The sequence below is a fragment of the Pygoscelis adeliae genome, unplaced genomic scaffold (genome assembly GCF_000699105.1).
Source record: "Pygoscelis adeliae isolate BGI_AS28 unplaced genomic scaffold, ASM69910v1 Scaffold62, whole genome shotgun sequence".
NCBI classification, from domain to species: Eukaryota; Metazoa; Chordata; class Aves; order Sphenisciformes; family Spheniscidae; genus Pygoscelis; species Pygoscelis adeliae.
The window spans coordinates 2,053,839-2,068,947 of NW_008824401.1; the positions used below are offsets into that span (position 1 = coordinate 2,053,839).

The following is a 15,109-nucleotide window of genomic DNA, read 5'->3' on the forward strand; positions in this document are numbered from 1 at the left end:
CTCTGCGTCAACTTGCTCCTCTCCCCGTGGCGGAAGGAGATCAGGTCGCTGAAGGTAGGGAAGCGCCGTGGAGCTCGGGCGGGGGTGTGCTGCCAGCCCCGGGGAGGACTTGTCCGGCCTCGGGGCCTGGCGGCCGCGGGGTTTCAAAGCCTCTTCCCCAGGCCTGTGGCGCAGGAGGCACGGCAGCGGTGCCCGCGCCCCGGGGAGTTAGGAGCAGCGTTTAGGAGCCCATTTGGAACGGGTCAGGGGTGCCCTGAGCGGTGCGAGGATGCTGCGAGGTGTTCGTTGGCCTGTGCGGGCCTTGTCCTCGCCGAGGCCGGGCCTTCAGGGCCTTCCCAGGAGTGCTGAGCAGTTCAAGGGTTTGGAAACAGAGGCTTTCAGTTATTGTGAGAGGGTAGAGAAGTAAAAAGGTACAATGAAAGGCTTAGACTCTCATTACTGTGAGTTTTAACCTTCATTTGCCTGTAAGGAGGGGATGCTTTTTAGCATTAGTTATCACTCTTGCTAACAGTTTGATGCCAAAGGCCAGGTGGGCCAGTCTCTCTGGTCCAGTAATTTTACCACCTATCTTAGCTCTGGTGACTGCAGCTGGTCAAGTGGGTAGGAAAACCCCCTTTGAAAGAGGAAACGCTGTTGCTTTTTGCAACAAGGTGGTCAAGTTTACCCTGCTTCCCTAGCACAGTGAACACATCTCATTACCCAGAAGAGACAGCAATCTTCAATACATGCAGAATCTACTTGTATTTAAACAAAATCCTTGAACATCCAAAATGCAAACTTATTTCCCTTACTACAGCAACAGGTGATGGTGAGGAAAAACCCTTTCTTTCCTTCTTCCTGCCCTTAGATTTCATCTGCAGATTCCTCTTCTCCTCGTTCATCTCCCTAAAACAGGGCAAAGCATAAGATATTCAGGTCTACAGTTAGCAGGCTCAGCTTTTCATGACACAAGAATCTTAGGCTTTATTAAAATAAAATTCTGAAGACCATCATGGGTAATCCAAAGTGCAAGACAGCCTGCTGAAGGCCTGAAATAATTCTACTGCAAGGCACAAGTTGGAGAACAACCAGTATCTTGTGTACATACAGGCTTGATAAAAAGTTATGGTCGTATGTGGAATACTACTTCACATATTTCCTGCCTCTCACCCACTCTGATGTCACTCCCCCCACCCCACAGTGCCTGCTCCTTACTTCCCCTCTAGAAGGAACAGAAGCTGGGGAGTGAAAGGCACTGTTGACAACTTTATCTGAGAATGGACTGAGGCTCAGTGCTATGTTATACTATGGCCTTTTAGGTTGATGGCCTTTTTGGGGGTCAGTTTTGTTCTCCCCCAAGCTTGCGCTTGTGAAACTAATGCTTAGGTCTCAGCCTTAGGAAGTAGGTAAGTCAGTCTCAAGCTGGGCAGCCTGAAAATAAAGCTACCCTGATTCTGGAAGTCTTGACTTTGCATTCCTACCTCCATTCTGTTCTGACTTGCCTGGAGCTGGTCATGCTTAGGTCAACATAGTCTCTCCTACATAGCATTTCAGACAAAACCAAAACCCACTTCCAGTTTACAAACTAGGCCTTGTGCCTGGGGTAGCTCCAAAACCGAGCAAATGTTGAACAATTTTTTAAGCTGTTACACAGCAGCAGCATTTTATTCAAGTCATGTTTTGCAGACAGCTTGTGCAAAGAGAGCATGTTTTGGCAATATTTCTGCTAGAATAGTCTCCCTTCAAAAAGGTGCTTTCACAGAAATGGCAACTTAATTCGGGGGTAGTAAAGTTACAGCAGGAGTCTGAACCATGGAAAAAGAAAATGTTACAGTCTTGTCACCAGTTCAGAAATACAATTAACAGTGAGTGCATCGTGTCTGTTTCTTTAGGAAAAGATTAGACCTCAGTGATTTATTCTATGAATCTTTGTTTGTTTAAAATTCTTCCATTCTTCAGTAGAGCACATAAGACACTTCTGAGTTTCTCTAGTTTGACTAAAATTATTTTCTTACTTTCTTCCTTTTTTGAATATTGATGCTGTTAGCCAATATATCAGCAGGTTTAAACTGGCATAACTTCACTGAAATAAACGTGCTATAGCAAAGCTATAACGCTTGAGAGGCTGACAAAATAATGCTGCTAGAAAAGCCTCACTCACTTCAATTCAAAATTCAGACTTTTAGGAACTTTTTTTCTTAAAGATGTAATTAATTTTTGAAGTACTTTTGATTTTTAGGAGTCCTTCACGCTTCCCTCCACCCCACCCCCTCAGTGTTCATCTGTTTTTCAATGTTGCATTCTGTTTCAGACATTCACCGGTAATTTTGTCTACTATATTCAATCTGTGCTGCCAGATGACATTGTGAAAACAGTACTGGAGAAAATAGGTTACATTGCAACAACAGCAACAGAGTTTTCACTTGTCAAAAAGAGAAACAATGAGGAAACAAAGCAGACTGCATTTGAAATATTCCTGGCAAGAATTGAGTGTGAAACCATCCTCGAAATGACAAATGAGGAAAAACATGGCAATTTGGAGAAGACCCTACAGAAGAGAACACAAATGCACCGGCATCATGGAGATAAGGACAAAGAGGATCAGACACCCCAGAGAGAAGATGCCGAACATCTAGAAAATAAAGAAAACAGTGAGACATCTTTGTGCCTTGCTACTCAACAGAAGTCTTCAAGTAATAGCAATATATCCTTTGAAGCTGCTGGGAATCTGAAGATCAAAGATGACACGCCTCAGTTAGCAGTTACTCAATCCACTAACAGGCTTCAGGAACAGCAAAGGCAAGTCATTAACACCATACATTTTCCGGGCAAATGCTCAGACAGCGAGGACTTCTTGATCAAATATAGTGACATTGTCATAAGACAAACACCTATTTTCAGTGAGAATCTTTCTCCAAAAGCTTTTGAAAAAAAGCCAAGAGCCAGTCTAAGTGAAGAATGTGCTTTGGCAATCACTACAGAGTCAACTGCAAATGAGATAAGGCCTGTGCCACTCTCCCCAGGTGCAAGCGGTCCGCCAGCCTTTGCAATATTTGCTGACAGTTCTTGTGACAGCAAAAACACTTTGGAGTACAAAGCTCAAGAAGTCCCCGAAGAATCAATTGAAGCAGAAATTAATGATGCCATAAATTGCATAGACCCAGACCCAGCAGATGAACCCAATGAGCTGAAGTCTCTGCCGTACAAGGACATTGCATCTGTCCAAAACTGCAGTGTCCCTAAGGAAGAGGAAGTTTGTGAGCTGTCTTTAACTTTCACAAAACTACAAATCAAGGACACTCAGGAAGACCTTATGTATCCAGTAGAGGAAACTGGCCAACCTGAGTCAGTATCATATGCAAGTACAAGTGACAGGCATGTAAGAGAATTTAATCACTCCAAAATAAAACATACATATCTGACTAATGCTCAGATGCAGAACAGAGCAGCTGCACATATTGAGCCATCTTCAGATCTATGCTATACTACTGGGAACATGGAGGATTCCACTACTGGTTCTGATAGCAAGAGACTATTAATGGATACTCCTAATGCACATACAGCTTCTGAGTGCTTCAGGCACATTAGAGAGCCCCCTAACCTCACCTACATTCCACCACAAAGTATTGATGTTCGGTCTTCACACATAAGAAGGACCAGCACACAGGGCAGAAAGAACCTCTTACAGCCTGAACGTGACTCTCCTGAATCCAGAGAAGTAAAACTGGAGAACTATAATTCAAAAGTAAATGAAATCCAGGAGCCTTATGTTATTATTGACAAAACCGACCAAGGAATGTTATGCCATCACACTTGATTCTACCAGTGCTTTATTTGTAATCTGCTTGTTTTTTTTTCCTCTCACTTGTGGCCTTGATCATATTCTCAAGGAGATGATTAGCTTTGTCAAAACAGTTTGAAAGCAAAAAAAACCACACCACCACTTTTGGACAGTAAAAAAGGGAAGTAGTTAAGCAAATTCTTCATGGCCCCTTCTCATCTGGAACCTTTGGCACTGAAACCTGAATGGTCACCTTTCTAAAGCATAGGCAACTTCCATAAATTTAAATCCATTTAATTCATTAGCCAGATTCTTTCTGGCTGTACTTAATGCCAGACAGGTTTCTTCAGTTAAGCATACTTCTGCTTTTTTCTTTTTTCCTTTTTTTTTTTCTTTACAGTCCTATTCCTGGAGTATTGAGTATAGCATGCTGTACAATGATAGAAACAGGTAAATGTTTCTAAACTGGAAGACCCAACTTCATAGCTTTACAAATGCTATATGTAAGTGTGCTTCTGTTAACTCATTACATTCCTATGAAGCTGTGCTCTGAGGTAATCTTGCTCCTGTTTTCACTTGAAAATAAGTTTAGAAAGTTTGATAACATTCCTTTAGGTTTAAAGAAGGAAACAGCCCTGTGAACAGTTTTGGTTTTATTTTTGCATTAGGAGCAACAGCTTAGTTCTTAGAAAAGCAATAACCTCTATTACAGGTTTTATACCTTTCTCCACTTGTTACCAAAATTTTCTGTGGCCGCCACCACAAATTTCAAGAGAAGCACTTGAGCATCATAATCGTTCACTGCTACCAGAAGAGGGAGATCCAGCTACTGCTGCCATTTCCCTCACCCCACTTAACTCTGCACCAGCTCTGGAGTTCACTGGACTCTTCTGTAAGCCAGTTCATCTCACTGAAATGAAGAGAAAAAACTGCCATTCTCTGCCATTTGAGTGGCAGGAAAAATCAGATCAGAGAAGGGTCCCAGTGAGCATTAGAGCCAGGATAAGGGATATCCTGTAGGTGCAAGTGCTGCGTGAAAAGCATTGTGCTGAGAAGGAAAGAGAGCAGTATTGTTAGATCAGATCAACTGTAAGCTGGAGTCCCAGCATTGAGAACCTCTGTCATACACAACATTTAATTTAGAAAAGCACACAGTCATTGGTACTGTATTTCAGCACAATCTTCAATGCTTTATACACTTGTTACCTAGAAAGACTGTTTAATACTGCTTCAAGTAACTTCTCCAGTAGCACTTCAATGCTAAGAATGTTTTGTTGTTTCATGTATAGTTAAAATACTAGCTGAAATTAATTTAGTATAAATTGTTTATAATTTACTTTCATCTCCCAAAAATTCAAAGAGGAGCACGTGGATTACACTAGAAAAACCTCAGGAGCTAAAATGTAAAGATCTGCTTTTTGAACAACTAATTGTTCAAGTCCTGTCATCACCTGATTCCAGCAGTGTAGGAGGAATAAAACTGAACCAAGCTAACATCAAGTGACAGGACTGCCTTCAGCTTTGAGGGGGATTGGGAGAAACAGGTATTATGAACATGCACACACAAATTAATACTTCTGTGCGGGGTCTGGCTAGGATTGAGATAACTTTCTTAATAGCAGCCCCTGGGGTGGTGTGTTGGAGATTTGTGGCTAAAATTGTTGATAATACACCAGTGTTTTGGTTATTGCTGAGCAGTGCTTGCACAGTATCACAGCTTTCTTTTTTTTCTAACTATACCCCCCACCCCTCAGTGAATAACTGGGAGAGGACACAGCTGGGACAGCTGACCTGAACTGGCCAAAGGGATATACTATACCATGTAATATCATGCTCAGCAATAAAACTGGGGTAGCAGAAAAAGGTGGCATTTTTTGTCTACCAAGGTGGCCATTGCTCAGAGACTGGCCAGGCATCGGTCAGCTTGTGGGAGTTGGTGAGTTACTGCCATTGCATCACTTGGTTTTTTTTCCCCTTCTTTCCTTCACTTATTAAACCTCTATCTCAAACCAAAAGCTCTCTTGATTTTGCTCTTCCTATTCTCCCCTGTTCTGCTGGGGAAGGGGGGAGCAAGCAGCTGTGTAGGCGCTGAGCTGCTGCCTGGGTCAACCCCCCCACAACCTCCTTGCTCTTTTTTCAAGTACCAGTTTGTTCTTCCTAACCATTTTGGTTTTTATAAGCTATGTTTTCCCCCTGTGGGGGTTATTAAAATTATGTGGTTTAAATCTCATATTGTGTCAATTACTCAGGAACTCTAATTTAAAACTGTGAAAAACCCTTCTCATCACAAATGAAGATGTCTCCTAAGTATTTAGATGACCATCAGTACTACAGGATTCATATACCCAACATCCCATTTTTATCTTCACTGTAGCCACACTAGGAGAAGTATTTAACAGCAACTTATATATGAAAAACCAATACAAAAGGAAACTAAAGACTACCAATTGAAAAGACACAATCTTGGGCATCTAACTCCATTAATGCCATACTGCTGGCCTTCATTAAACTTGTTCAGTTAACATCTACTGTGAGAAACACTCTTACATCTTTAAATAATTTCCCCTGATGGGCCTGTGCACAATTGCTTCCATCTTCATGGTACCTGGCACACACCTGAAAATAGATCTTCACTTTGCCCCTGTTTGAGCAGGGTTTTGGACCAGCATCTTCCATGTCCAGGAGCTTATGAACAAGCTCACATGGGGAAAAAAATATACAGAGGGTCTTTCAGAAGAGAGGAAGCACAGCCCTAACTTGCTAACAGTGCACCACAGTCCACAGCTCCACCAAGTCACAGGAACACTGGTGGAGATAGTAATGATGAACAATGCCCACCAAACAGTTAAACTGCACAAAATTTATTAAATATAAAATGGCCATGTTCTGAGAATCTACTTTTTGTTAATGTTTGAGTACCTGCATTGAGGAAGAATCTCCTCTTTATGGCAGATCAGCCAGGACTGGTAAGTGTTCTGTCTGCCTTTGTAGGCAGAGCTACTATGCACTTAAAGTCTCCTGGATATTTTCATCAGAGTTTCTTATTGCTGCAAGAACACCTTTAACTTCTCTTCCTGTACAAATGGTAGAATTTTGAGGTCTTGTACTAGAAACTACTTTTGTATTTGCAAATTTCTGGGGTTTTAAGAGACAGCTTTTTACAGTTAAAGATGCTTGTGAAGAGACAGGATTTGAAAACCAGCTGAAATAAAAGATGTCATATTTAATAGGCCTTAGGCAGCAGTCCTTTGTGCAACTGCTTCCACATGAGTAAGGTAGAACTGGGTTTAAAATCCTGGTTGTAAATACAGTCAGATCTGAGAAGAGGGGCAGACAAAAGCAACCATAAGATTTCTGACCCCATCTGCCAGTGCCCTCCTGTCCCTGTTGGTAGTAACCACTGCACCTCTCTTTGGCTAATGAACTTAAATAAGAGCAACCACTCAAGCAGCACTGCTAGCCAGCAAGAGGGCTGCCTGGGCCCCTTTCTAAAGGAAGGCAATTTGTGTTTGTAAAATGTGTGCCTATCCTCTGGTGAGCTGTCAACTTTAATTGTGCTACAGCTGGTCCTGATTTGCCTATGAATTTAATGGGAATTTACTGACTGATTGGATGTCTTTCCATCATAGAGACACAAGGCCAATTCTGTTCCCGAATTTATATGCTACACACAACCACTTTGAATGGCTCAGCTCTCTCAAGCCTTGGATTAGAGAAATTCTTTGATCAGTGCAGACAGAGCTCAGGCAGCAGACCTGGTAGCTGGGTGATGCTCACTCACACGACCTCTCCCCGCTGGGTCTCTTAAATTAGTCTTTTCCCCCTTACCATTCATATCACATATACACCCTTGCCCTGTCTGGAGCTAAGATGCTCAAGCAGCATAGCTTTGGTTTAGAACAAACTTTGTTGGTGTCAAAGCCAAGAATGAAAACCAAGTTTCAGTGTTAAAACAAAAAAAAACACACCCCAAACCCCCAAAACACACAATTGGAAAGGATGCAGACACTACATGAATAAAGACATTACAATTTGCTTCAGAATTATAAATCACCATCTTAAAAAACAATTCCCTGAAACACAGACAAAGCATACCTGAGAGGGTCTGGCAAGGGCTTGCAAAGCACTGATGAAGATAGATGTCTCTGCTGTTCAGAGTCATCTCGCCACAAAGACAATTTCTGAAACACTGCCTTATCATTTTTTACCTTGTACCTAAACACTGGGAGAATAACCACCAGTAACCCACCACCACAGCTAAAGGTCCCACCCATTGGAAATTAATTGGCACAGCTCCCTAAGTGAGAGAGCCGATTAAATCGCACAAGGGTCCTTTTCACAGCACTGAACAGTAAAAAAAACCTGAAATTAGGATTGGGATGGAATATAGTGACATCTGCAGAGCAGCATACTCACAGTGGAAGTCCTAACAGCTCAATACTTTTTCTGGGGGATGCAAGGGAGGAATGTATCACGGTTACCAGACAGAGGGCTACAGGGTGGAGCAGAGGATTCAACTCAAAGCCTTCTGGCATAAAAAGAAGTAAAATCAAGTAGTATGTATGCAATACACAGGTAACAAACAGAGCTCCTCTATTCCTTCACTCTCCTTATTGAACCTATGTATGTGTTCAGACAGAGATAGCTCTTGTAGGTGTATGTTTACACAAGACTCAGCAAAATGGTGCCCTGATCCTGATACAGCACAAATAATTATCACATGCCAGCCTCTTAAAAAAATGTTAAATGATCAATGAAAAAGTTGATCTGGACTAGACAGAAGACTACATTTCTCTTACGTAGGAATTAATCTACCAACTGCTAGTTTTTGTTCTGAAACTAAACTTTTCAGTTTCAAAAAAAAGCTCTCAACTTTCTGTCAGCCCCCTCAAATGCTGGGGGGCAGGGGGGCAAACACCACCATAATTTTCACCTGACTTCATCCTGCTTTAGAAATGCACAATATTTACTTAAACCTCCATACACTACAGGAAGGACTGGATTCTCCAAGTCCTGAAACAGGACAGTAACTTGCTAGGAGACCCATTATTCAGGAGTGGGACTGATGGCAGAATACCCAGCACTTCCTACAGTCTCTGCAGGAGCAAGTGCACTGAAGAGAGATGCTGGACTATTTCCTGGTGTAGGCAATTGTTTTGTGTGCTAATTACACTGATGAAAACAATTTTCAAGGTTTCTTGAGACCTAGTTTTGGACAGTCACCTCTGAAATGTTCACTCAAACAACGAAGATCTCCTAAACATGCTTCCCATGCTAGAAGAAATACACAAAAGGTCAGGCTAAGAGAATGCAACTGTTAAATGTTTTAATTTTGCCAGTCTCTCTACCGTACTTCAAACCAATTTATATGCTGCTCCAAGATATTATCGATTTGCTAAGACACCTTGACCAGGACAAAGTAAATGCCAAAGTCTGGAGGAGACATACCTGTATCCAGACTAGTATGTAATAAAGAAAAGGCAATACAGAAGGAGATAATCACTTCTCACACATGCTGCAGTTCAGATGTGGAACTTACTGTGACAGAAGTAATTAAATCCAGAACAGCCAAAATGTATGCAAAACCAGTTATGTATGGTTCAGTCTACAAATATAGGCTACATGCAACTTACATATAGGCTACACCCAACTTATGTACCAAATCTTAAAAGCTAAGAGAAGTAGCAGCTTGTTTATATGATCCATTCCACTGGTACTGAAGTTCAGTCTGCCTGCAGAAACGGAGTACTTTCTATGGTATTTTGCAACTTGCTACGCAATCACTGCTTCAACAGTCATAAAAGAAACAAAATATGTATCAGACTAATGCTGATTGCCCTTTTTTCCCTCCCCTCATCAACTGAGAGATTTCAGGAAACAAAAGCAAATAAATTTCAGGCTTAAAAACAGCTGTTTATGCTTACTACAGTATTTTTATCTACACATCTATAGCAGACTGCAAACATTTTACATTTATGACACATAACAAGCAACCTGTTTGGTTTTGTTCCCAGTTTTCATTAAATACCACAACCTTCCTGCATATGAAAATCTATACATGAAAATTGATAGCAAAACATAAAATAAACATGTTCTCTGTAGCCACTGCATCTGTAATTTTTAATAAGTTATAGAAATGATTCCTTTATATTCCATTACAATTATGAATATCAATAACCTCCAAACTACTGTTTTGATACAGTGAAAGGGAAAAAAAATCTGACCACAAAGCATAAGCTGCTTTCAAAAGCTGAAAGATAACAGTGAGATTCTTTGTACTGTAAGATTCTCTGCATAAAACAATTAAGTGCTATTTTCTGGACTGTGTGCAAAATATACATCCTTGGCTTCTACAGCCCATAATGAAATTAGAATTAAGAATAAACTGAAGACAACTGAAGTTCAAGTTTATAGAACTATTGCGAAAGAAATAGTTCTTTTGGTCTCTTACGGAAGAAAAAACTTTGAAAGTTTAACAGAAGGTTTCAAGAATTACTACTATCCCCCTACAAATAAGCTTCAATAAGTAAGATGATTACTTAACACACAAAATCTTATTTTTAAGCTAGAATTCTAAAGCTTTACAACAGAACAATAGAATGGCAATACTGAGTTCACAAGCTTTAGTATACTAATATAGTACTTCACTAGGAAATGCTCTCTCAGTGCACTGATCATTATTAAGTTGTACTGATTTGGGAAAAAAGTATCCCACCAGATGGAAATAACAAGAAATGAACTGCATTTCCTGCCTTGGAAAACGGTGCAGTCATGTCAGCTACAAACATTTTTAGACATACCACAAAACTACAAAATAAAAGCAGTAATCTCCAAAAGTAATACTATCAGTTATTGTTCAAAATCAGGTAGAACATGGAAAAGCCAAGTAACTGAAAATTTATATCCTCCAACAAGTTACAGACAAATGTCTGTAGTAAGTGATCAAAGTACTAACTGAAGTCTTGGACATTAGCCATTTTTAGGAGCATTCACTACAAAGCTATGACAGATGCGCAACTACATTAACATAAGCATGTTTTAAAGCACTGTTAACCTTCCTTGCTCCAACTAAACCAACCAAAACTATTGGGGGAAAAAAAAGTTATATACCATACTTCAGGAATTGTTCCCCTCAAATTAAACAGAAAAAGTAATGGGAAAACAGTCACAACTGCTGCATTAAAAGGATTATCTTGAAGACAACACTCGGAGGGCAAAGCAGAAATTAAGAGCAACTCGACACTTAAGCTAACAAGTGCAAGAATGAAATCTCCACTATGTTTCTCTACTCTCCAAGTACCTGTAAGTCACAATAAACCAATCAAGGTATAAACCCAAAGAACCATCTGTATTTTTCTTTATAAAAAAAGTACAATCCAAGAATCGTAAATAGTTAAGAAATCAATTAATTTAGGTTTTTTATAACCATTTGAAAGGAACAACAAATACAGTTCTGTGCATCCTGTATTTTCACTAGCCCTCAACTCAGCCATGGTAGGGCCAGTGATTTCATGAAACTAGAGAGAAATAAGCCCTTTTAATAACCTGCCTTTAAGAAAGAGCCTCAGAGCCATTCTGCAATCACTTAAGAAAACTGTTATTCTTTTTTTTGCCACTGAATTCAGTGGGACTATGCTAGTGCATTGTTATCCTCAGAACTACAGCTGTATTGTGATTTCATGTAAAGCAGAAGAAACTTACTGAATTCAATGAAATTGCACTATTGTAGGTAGGATTAGAGTAAGACCCCTATTTCAACCTGATAAGACCAATTTAACAAAACTACTTTAACTTGATGCACTTCACTTGCTTCCTCTAATAATAAAAGAGGACATCCCACCTCTTGTATGGAACTATTTCTTTCAAATTGCAAAAATAGGGTTGTCTTGGGGGAAGAAAAAAGAAACAACTTAGGTGACTTATAGGAAGCAGCAGTGAAGTGGGAAATGGGAGAAACAGCTGTTATTTTAGCTGAACCAAATTGACACAGTAAAGCTGATGGAGAATGTAAAAACATGAAAGGGAATTGGCTTGTACTCTGTTTATGACTTGTTTCTGAACATTTCGTAGCAGTAAGTCCACAACATTCTACAAAGCATAATTCAAAAGCAAAAACCATTATATTTAGAAATACTGAATATACTCAAAATTGCCCCCCAATCAGAATTCATAAACATGTTTTTTAAAATACAACTGCAGACATCTATAAATGGTGTTGCATATTATATGGATTCAGTATTTGGTCCCGGTTTTCTTCATACTTTTCTATCATTTTCTGCATGTCATGGTCAGCTCCAATAACCTTGAAAAGAAGATGATGAACATTAGAAATAATGACACTATAAAACATGTTTGCTTTTGAGCAAAATAGAACAGGACTACCACTGAAGCCACACTGATACACTCCTAGAGATCTGTCCAATTACCCTTCTGTTCAGAATTTGGCATTCATTGGAAAGCTACATGTCTGATCCTGCAAACAATCACAGTGAACAGCCCCTCAAATTACATCAAAGAGATGGAAGACCAGACTTTTATGCTATACACTCTGGATAGCTGTAAACATTTTTTCTGAGATTTTCCTTCTCCAAAGGTTATTAGAAAAGCAGATTTATTTACTTTTACCACTAAATAACACTCTTAGTATTTGGAGAGTACAATCCTCCATATGCTTAAGTGGTTATAACTAAAATAATACTCACAAGCACTGGGCAGGAAACTTTGAATAGTGTATGTTTAATGAGCCACTCTTCATAGAGCTGATGAATAGCTTCTAAATATTCCTAGGAAAGAGGCATTCAAATAACACATATGCCCAGGGATGAAACACACATTGCAATTTTTATACATTTGGTAAGTAGTTAAGAACTACATATAAAAGCCAGCATCAGATATTTCCACTAACAAAAATAAAAAGCATCAGAAGGTTTCTGAGAAAAACTAATTCCCAGTATAAGGTTTTACTCCATGAAGAACCTCAAAGACACACAGCTTACAGGAACACAGGGCTCTCAGCTCCTTTTAAGATCAAGAACCACGTTTCTCTCCCGTAGGTATAATCTGGCTCAAGATTTTACAGAGAAAAATACAACAAAGAGAAGGACAAAAAGGGAAAGACTGCAAAGAATATGTATTGAAGGCACTTTCTGTGTCAATACATTTTCCTAAAATTCCCAGTTCACTTTCTCCTAACTCTGACTCAATTTCCTCTAAAAGCATTTCTGCCTGTCATCAACTGTTAGTTTTTTTTTCATGGAGACCACTTAACATTTTTCACTCATATTTGCTCCCCCCCATCCCTCAGTAGAGCTGCAAAGTAACACAGTGTCTCTTCAAATCCATTATAGCAAGGATTTATTCTCCAAGGCAAAATTCCACATGGCCCAAAATTTAGCTCTTTGCGTGTATCTTCAACTGACAATTGCTTCTACTGAACTACCCAACGCTAGAGGTACCTTTGTAGTATACAGTATGTCTTCTGCGACTACATTTATTTCTGGTTAGGCTTTCTTTAGAAGAAAACTTGTTTAATGAAGGGCCATTCTGTAACTGACACAGGAAGTGATCATTCAATTACTACAGTTTATTTTTAAGCAGATTCCCATGCTAACAATTTTCAACAAGTTGCTTGTTTTCAGACACAAACAGAGATGCTTTTCATGCATAAACATCCTGGTAATAGCAGACAACAGAAAATGCCCACATAAATCTTCAGCACCTGCATACACAGGTCTTTGTGCTTCAACTGGGTGCCTTTATGCCGTTTAATGATACAGAAGCAATTGCCTTTTTACATCTTAGAGAAGATTAATAGTTGATTAATACTGCACCTAAACAGTCAGCTAGAGTACACTGATTACTAAAACATAACACATAAGTCAGTGTGCATGACAGATCATTTTTGTAAAAGAAATCAAAATTAAATACTTAAGTTTTAATTTGCAATGGAAACAGCTGCACCACATTTTGGCAATACACTCAGGATATGATTTTAGTATTTAGATTAGATTGGAATCACTATGTTTTTAAAGCTCATTGTAACCACATATATTGAAGGAACTCCTTACCAGAGGAATGATCTTTTCCTCTTCTCTGCATCTTCTCTTTAACCTCTCATAACAAACCTCAGGAGAAGTCTGCAGATAAACTGCCATAACAAAAATTATAATAGTTATGTTCAAGGATCAGCTTTAAAAGCAAAGAAGAAACTTACTTCACAAACTATAGAAGGAAAGAATCCTGACTTGGGTACCACCACTGAATCTCCCCTTTGGCATTACTGTTAATCAATCCATGAACCATCCACAAATTAATGCTGCCTGATGCTACACATTGCAACCACTATTATATTGAATAATATGATTATTTATGACCCAAGAAACAAGAATTATTTTTTCTCCCAGTAAGTAAACCACCCACAGACAAGCCCCTCCAGATCCCATCAAAATGTTACCTATCAAATCAACCGAAACATCAGTGTTGTTCTGGATCCAGTCAAACCATTCAGTTAGGACAACATAATCCACCTCTGGCATTTTTCCGCTGAATAAACATAAAAGTCATCACTTACTGAACAGCATGCACAGATCAATTCTAAACTTGTATTTTTTTCACCTGACCAGAATTACTCCCAATTTACTCCAGCATATGTGAAATGAAAACAAGACCAGTATTATGCCCTCCAAAATTGAAGGCTTCATAAAGCATTGTTTATACAACAGAAAGACCAAATCTTTTTCTTTAAAAAAAGTACTTACTAACACAAAGTTTCTATTATTAACGGTTACAAACATTAATTATTTTTCCCACTACAGTTAAGAAATAATTACTTGGTGACTAAGAAGAAAAACATTACCATGTTGACATTTATGCAATAACAACAAATTAGTGTCAATGGTATTTATTGCTCAAGTTCTTTGTATCAGGAACATTTCAAATATATCTGAACTACTGCAGTGCATGTCACCAGAAAGGCTTGATTTACTAAGCAGCACTGACAATTCATTACAGAAGCCATAGTAAGAGCAGTAAAAAAACAATGACACCGTGTAAATAAAATTTACTCCTGCTGTAAGAAATATTTGTGGAAGGAGTACTGAAAATATTCAACACGCTTCATTTGAACTCTGTATTCAGAGAGCATAGACAATATTGGAGACAACTGCCCCAAGGTTACCTCAGTAAGAATAATAAAATATCAAACAACTCATGTAGAAGGGAGTCTATAGAGGACATATTAAGAATCACGTTATATTTTTACTAGTATTGGAATTTTCACTTATTACCATATTCCTAAATAGTCAAATATTACTAGTTTTACATTATTCTGTCTTCAAAACTGGTGATAGT

The 15,109-nt window shown here is 39.1% G+C and overlaps 2 protein-coding genes across 2 annotated transcripts in view; one reads left to right on the forward strand and one right to left on the reverse strand.

Moving 5' to 3' along the window:
* Positions 1–3: 3 nt before the first annotated feature.
* LOC103913760 lies at positions 4–4,095 on the forward strand (the record flags this gene model as incomplete). The annotated part of the gene is made up of 2 exons (XM_009320306.1): positions 4–54; positions 2,291–4,095. Coding segments are annotated over 2 exons (1,557 nt in total), but the record flags the coding sequence as incomplete, so codon positions are not given.
* Positions 4,096–9,648: 5,553 nt separating this feature from the next.
* TK2 (thymidine kinase 2, mitochondrial) overlaps positions 9,649–15,109 on the reverse strand; it is a 16,473-nt gene continuing 11,012 nt past the window's right edge. The window contains exons 5-8 of the mRNA XM_009320256.1: positions 14,214–14,302; positions 13,828–13,907; positions 12,463–12,543; positions 9,649–12,062 (exon numbers count right to left, since the gene is read on the reverse strand). Of these exons, the coding sequence (XP_009318531.1) occupies positions 11,964–12,062; positions 12,463–12,543; positions 13,828–13,907; positions 14,214–14,302 (349 nt within the window). The 3' untranslated portion in view covers positions 9,649–11,963. The remainder of the gene's footprint in view (positions 12,063–12,462; positions 12,544–13,827; positions 13,908–14,213; positions 14,303–15,109) is intronic.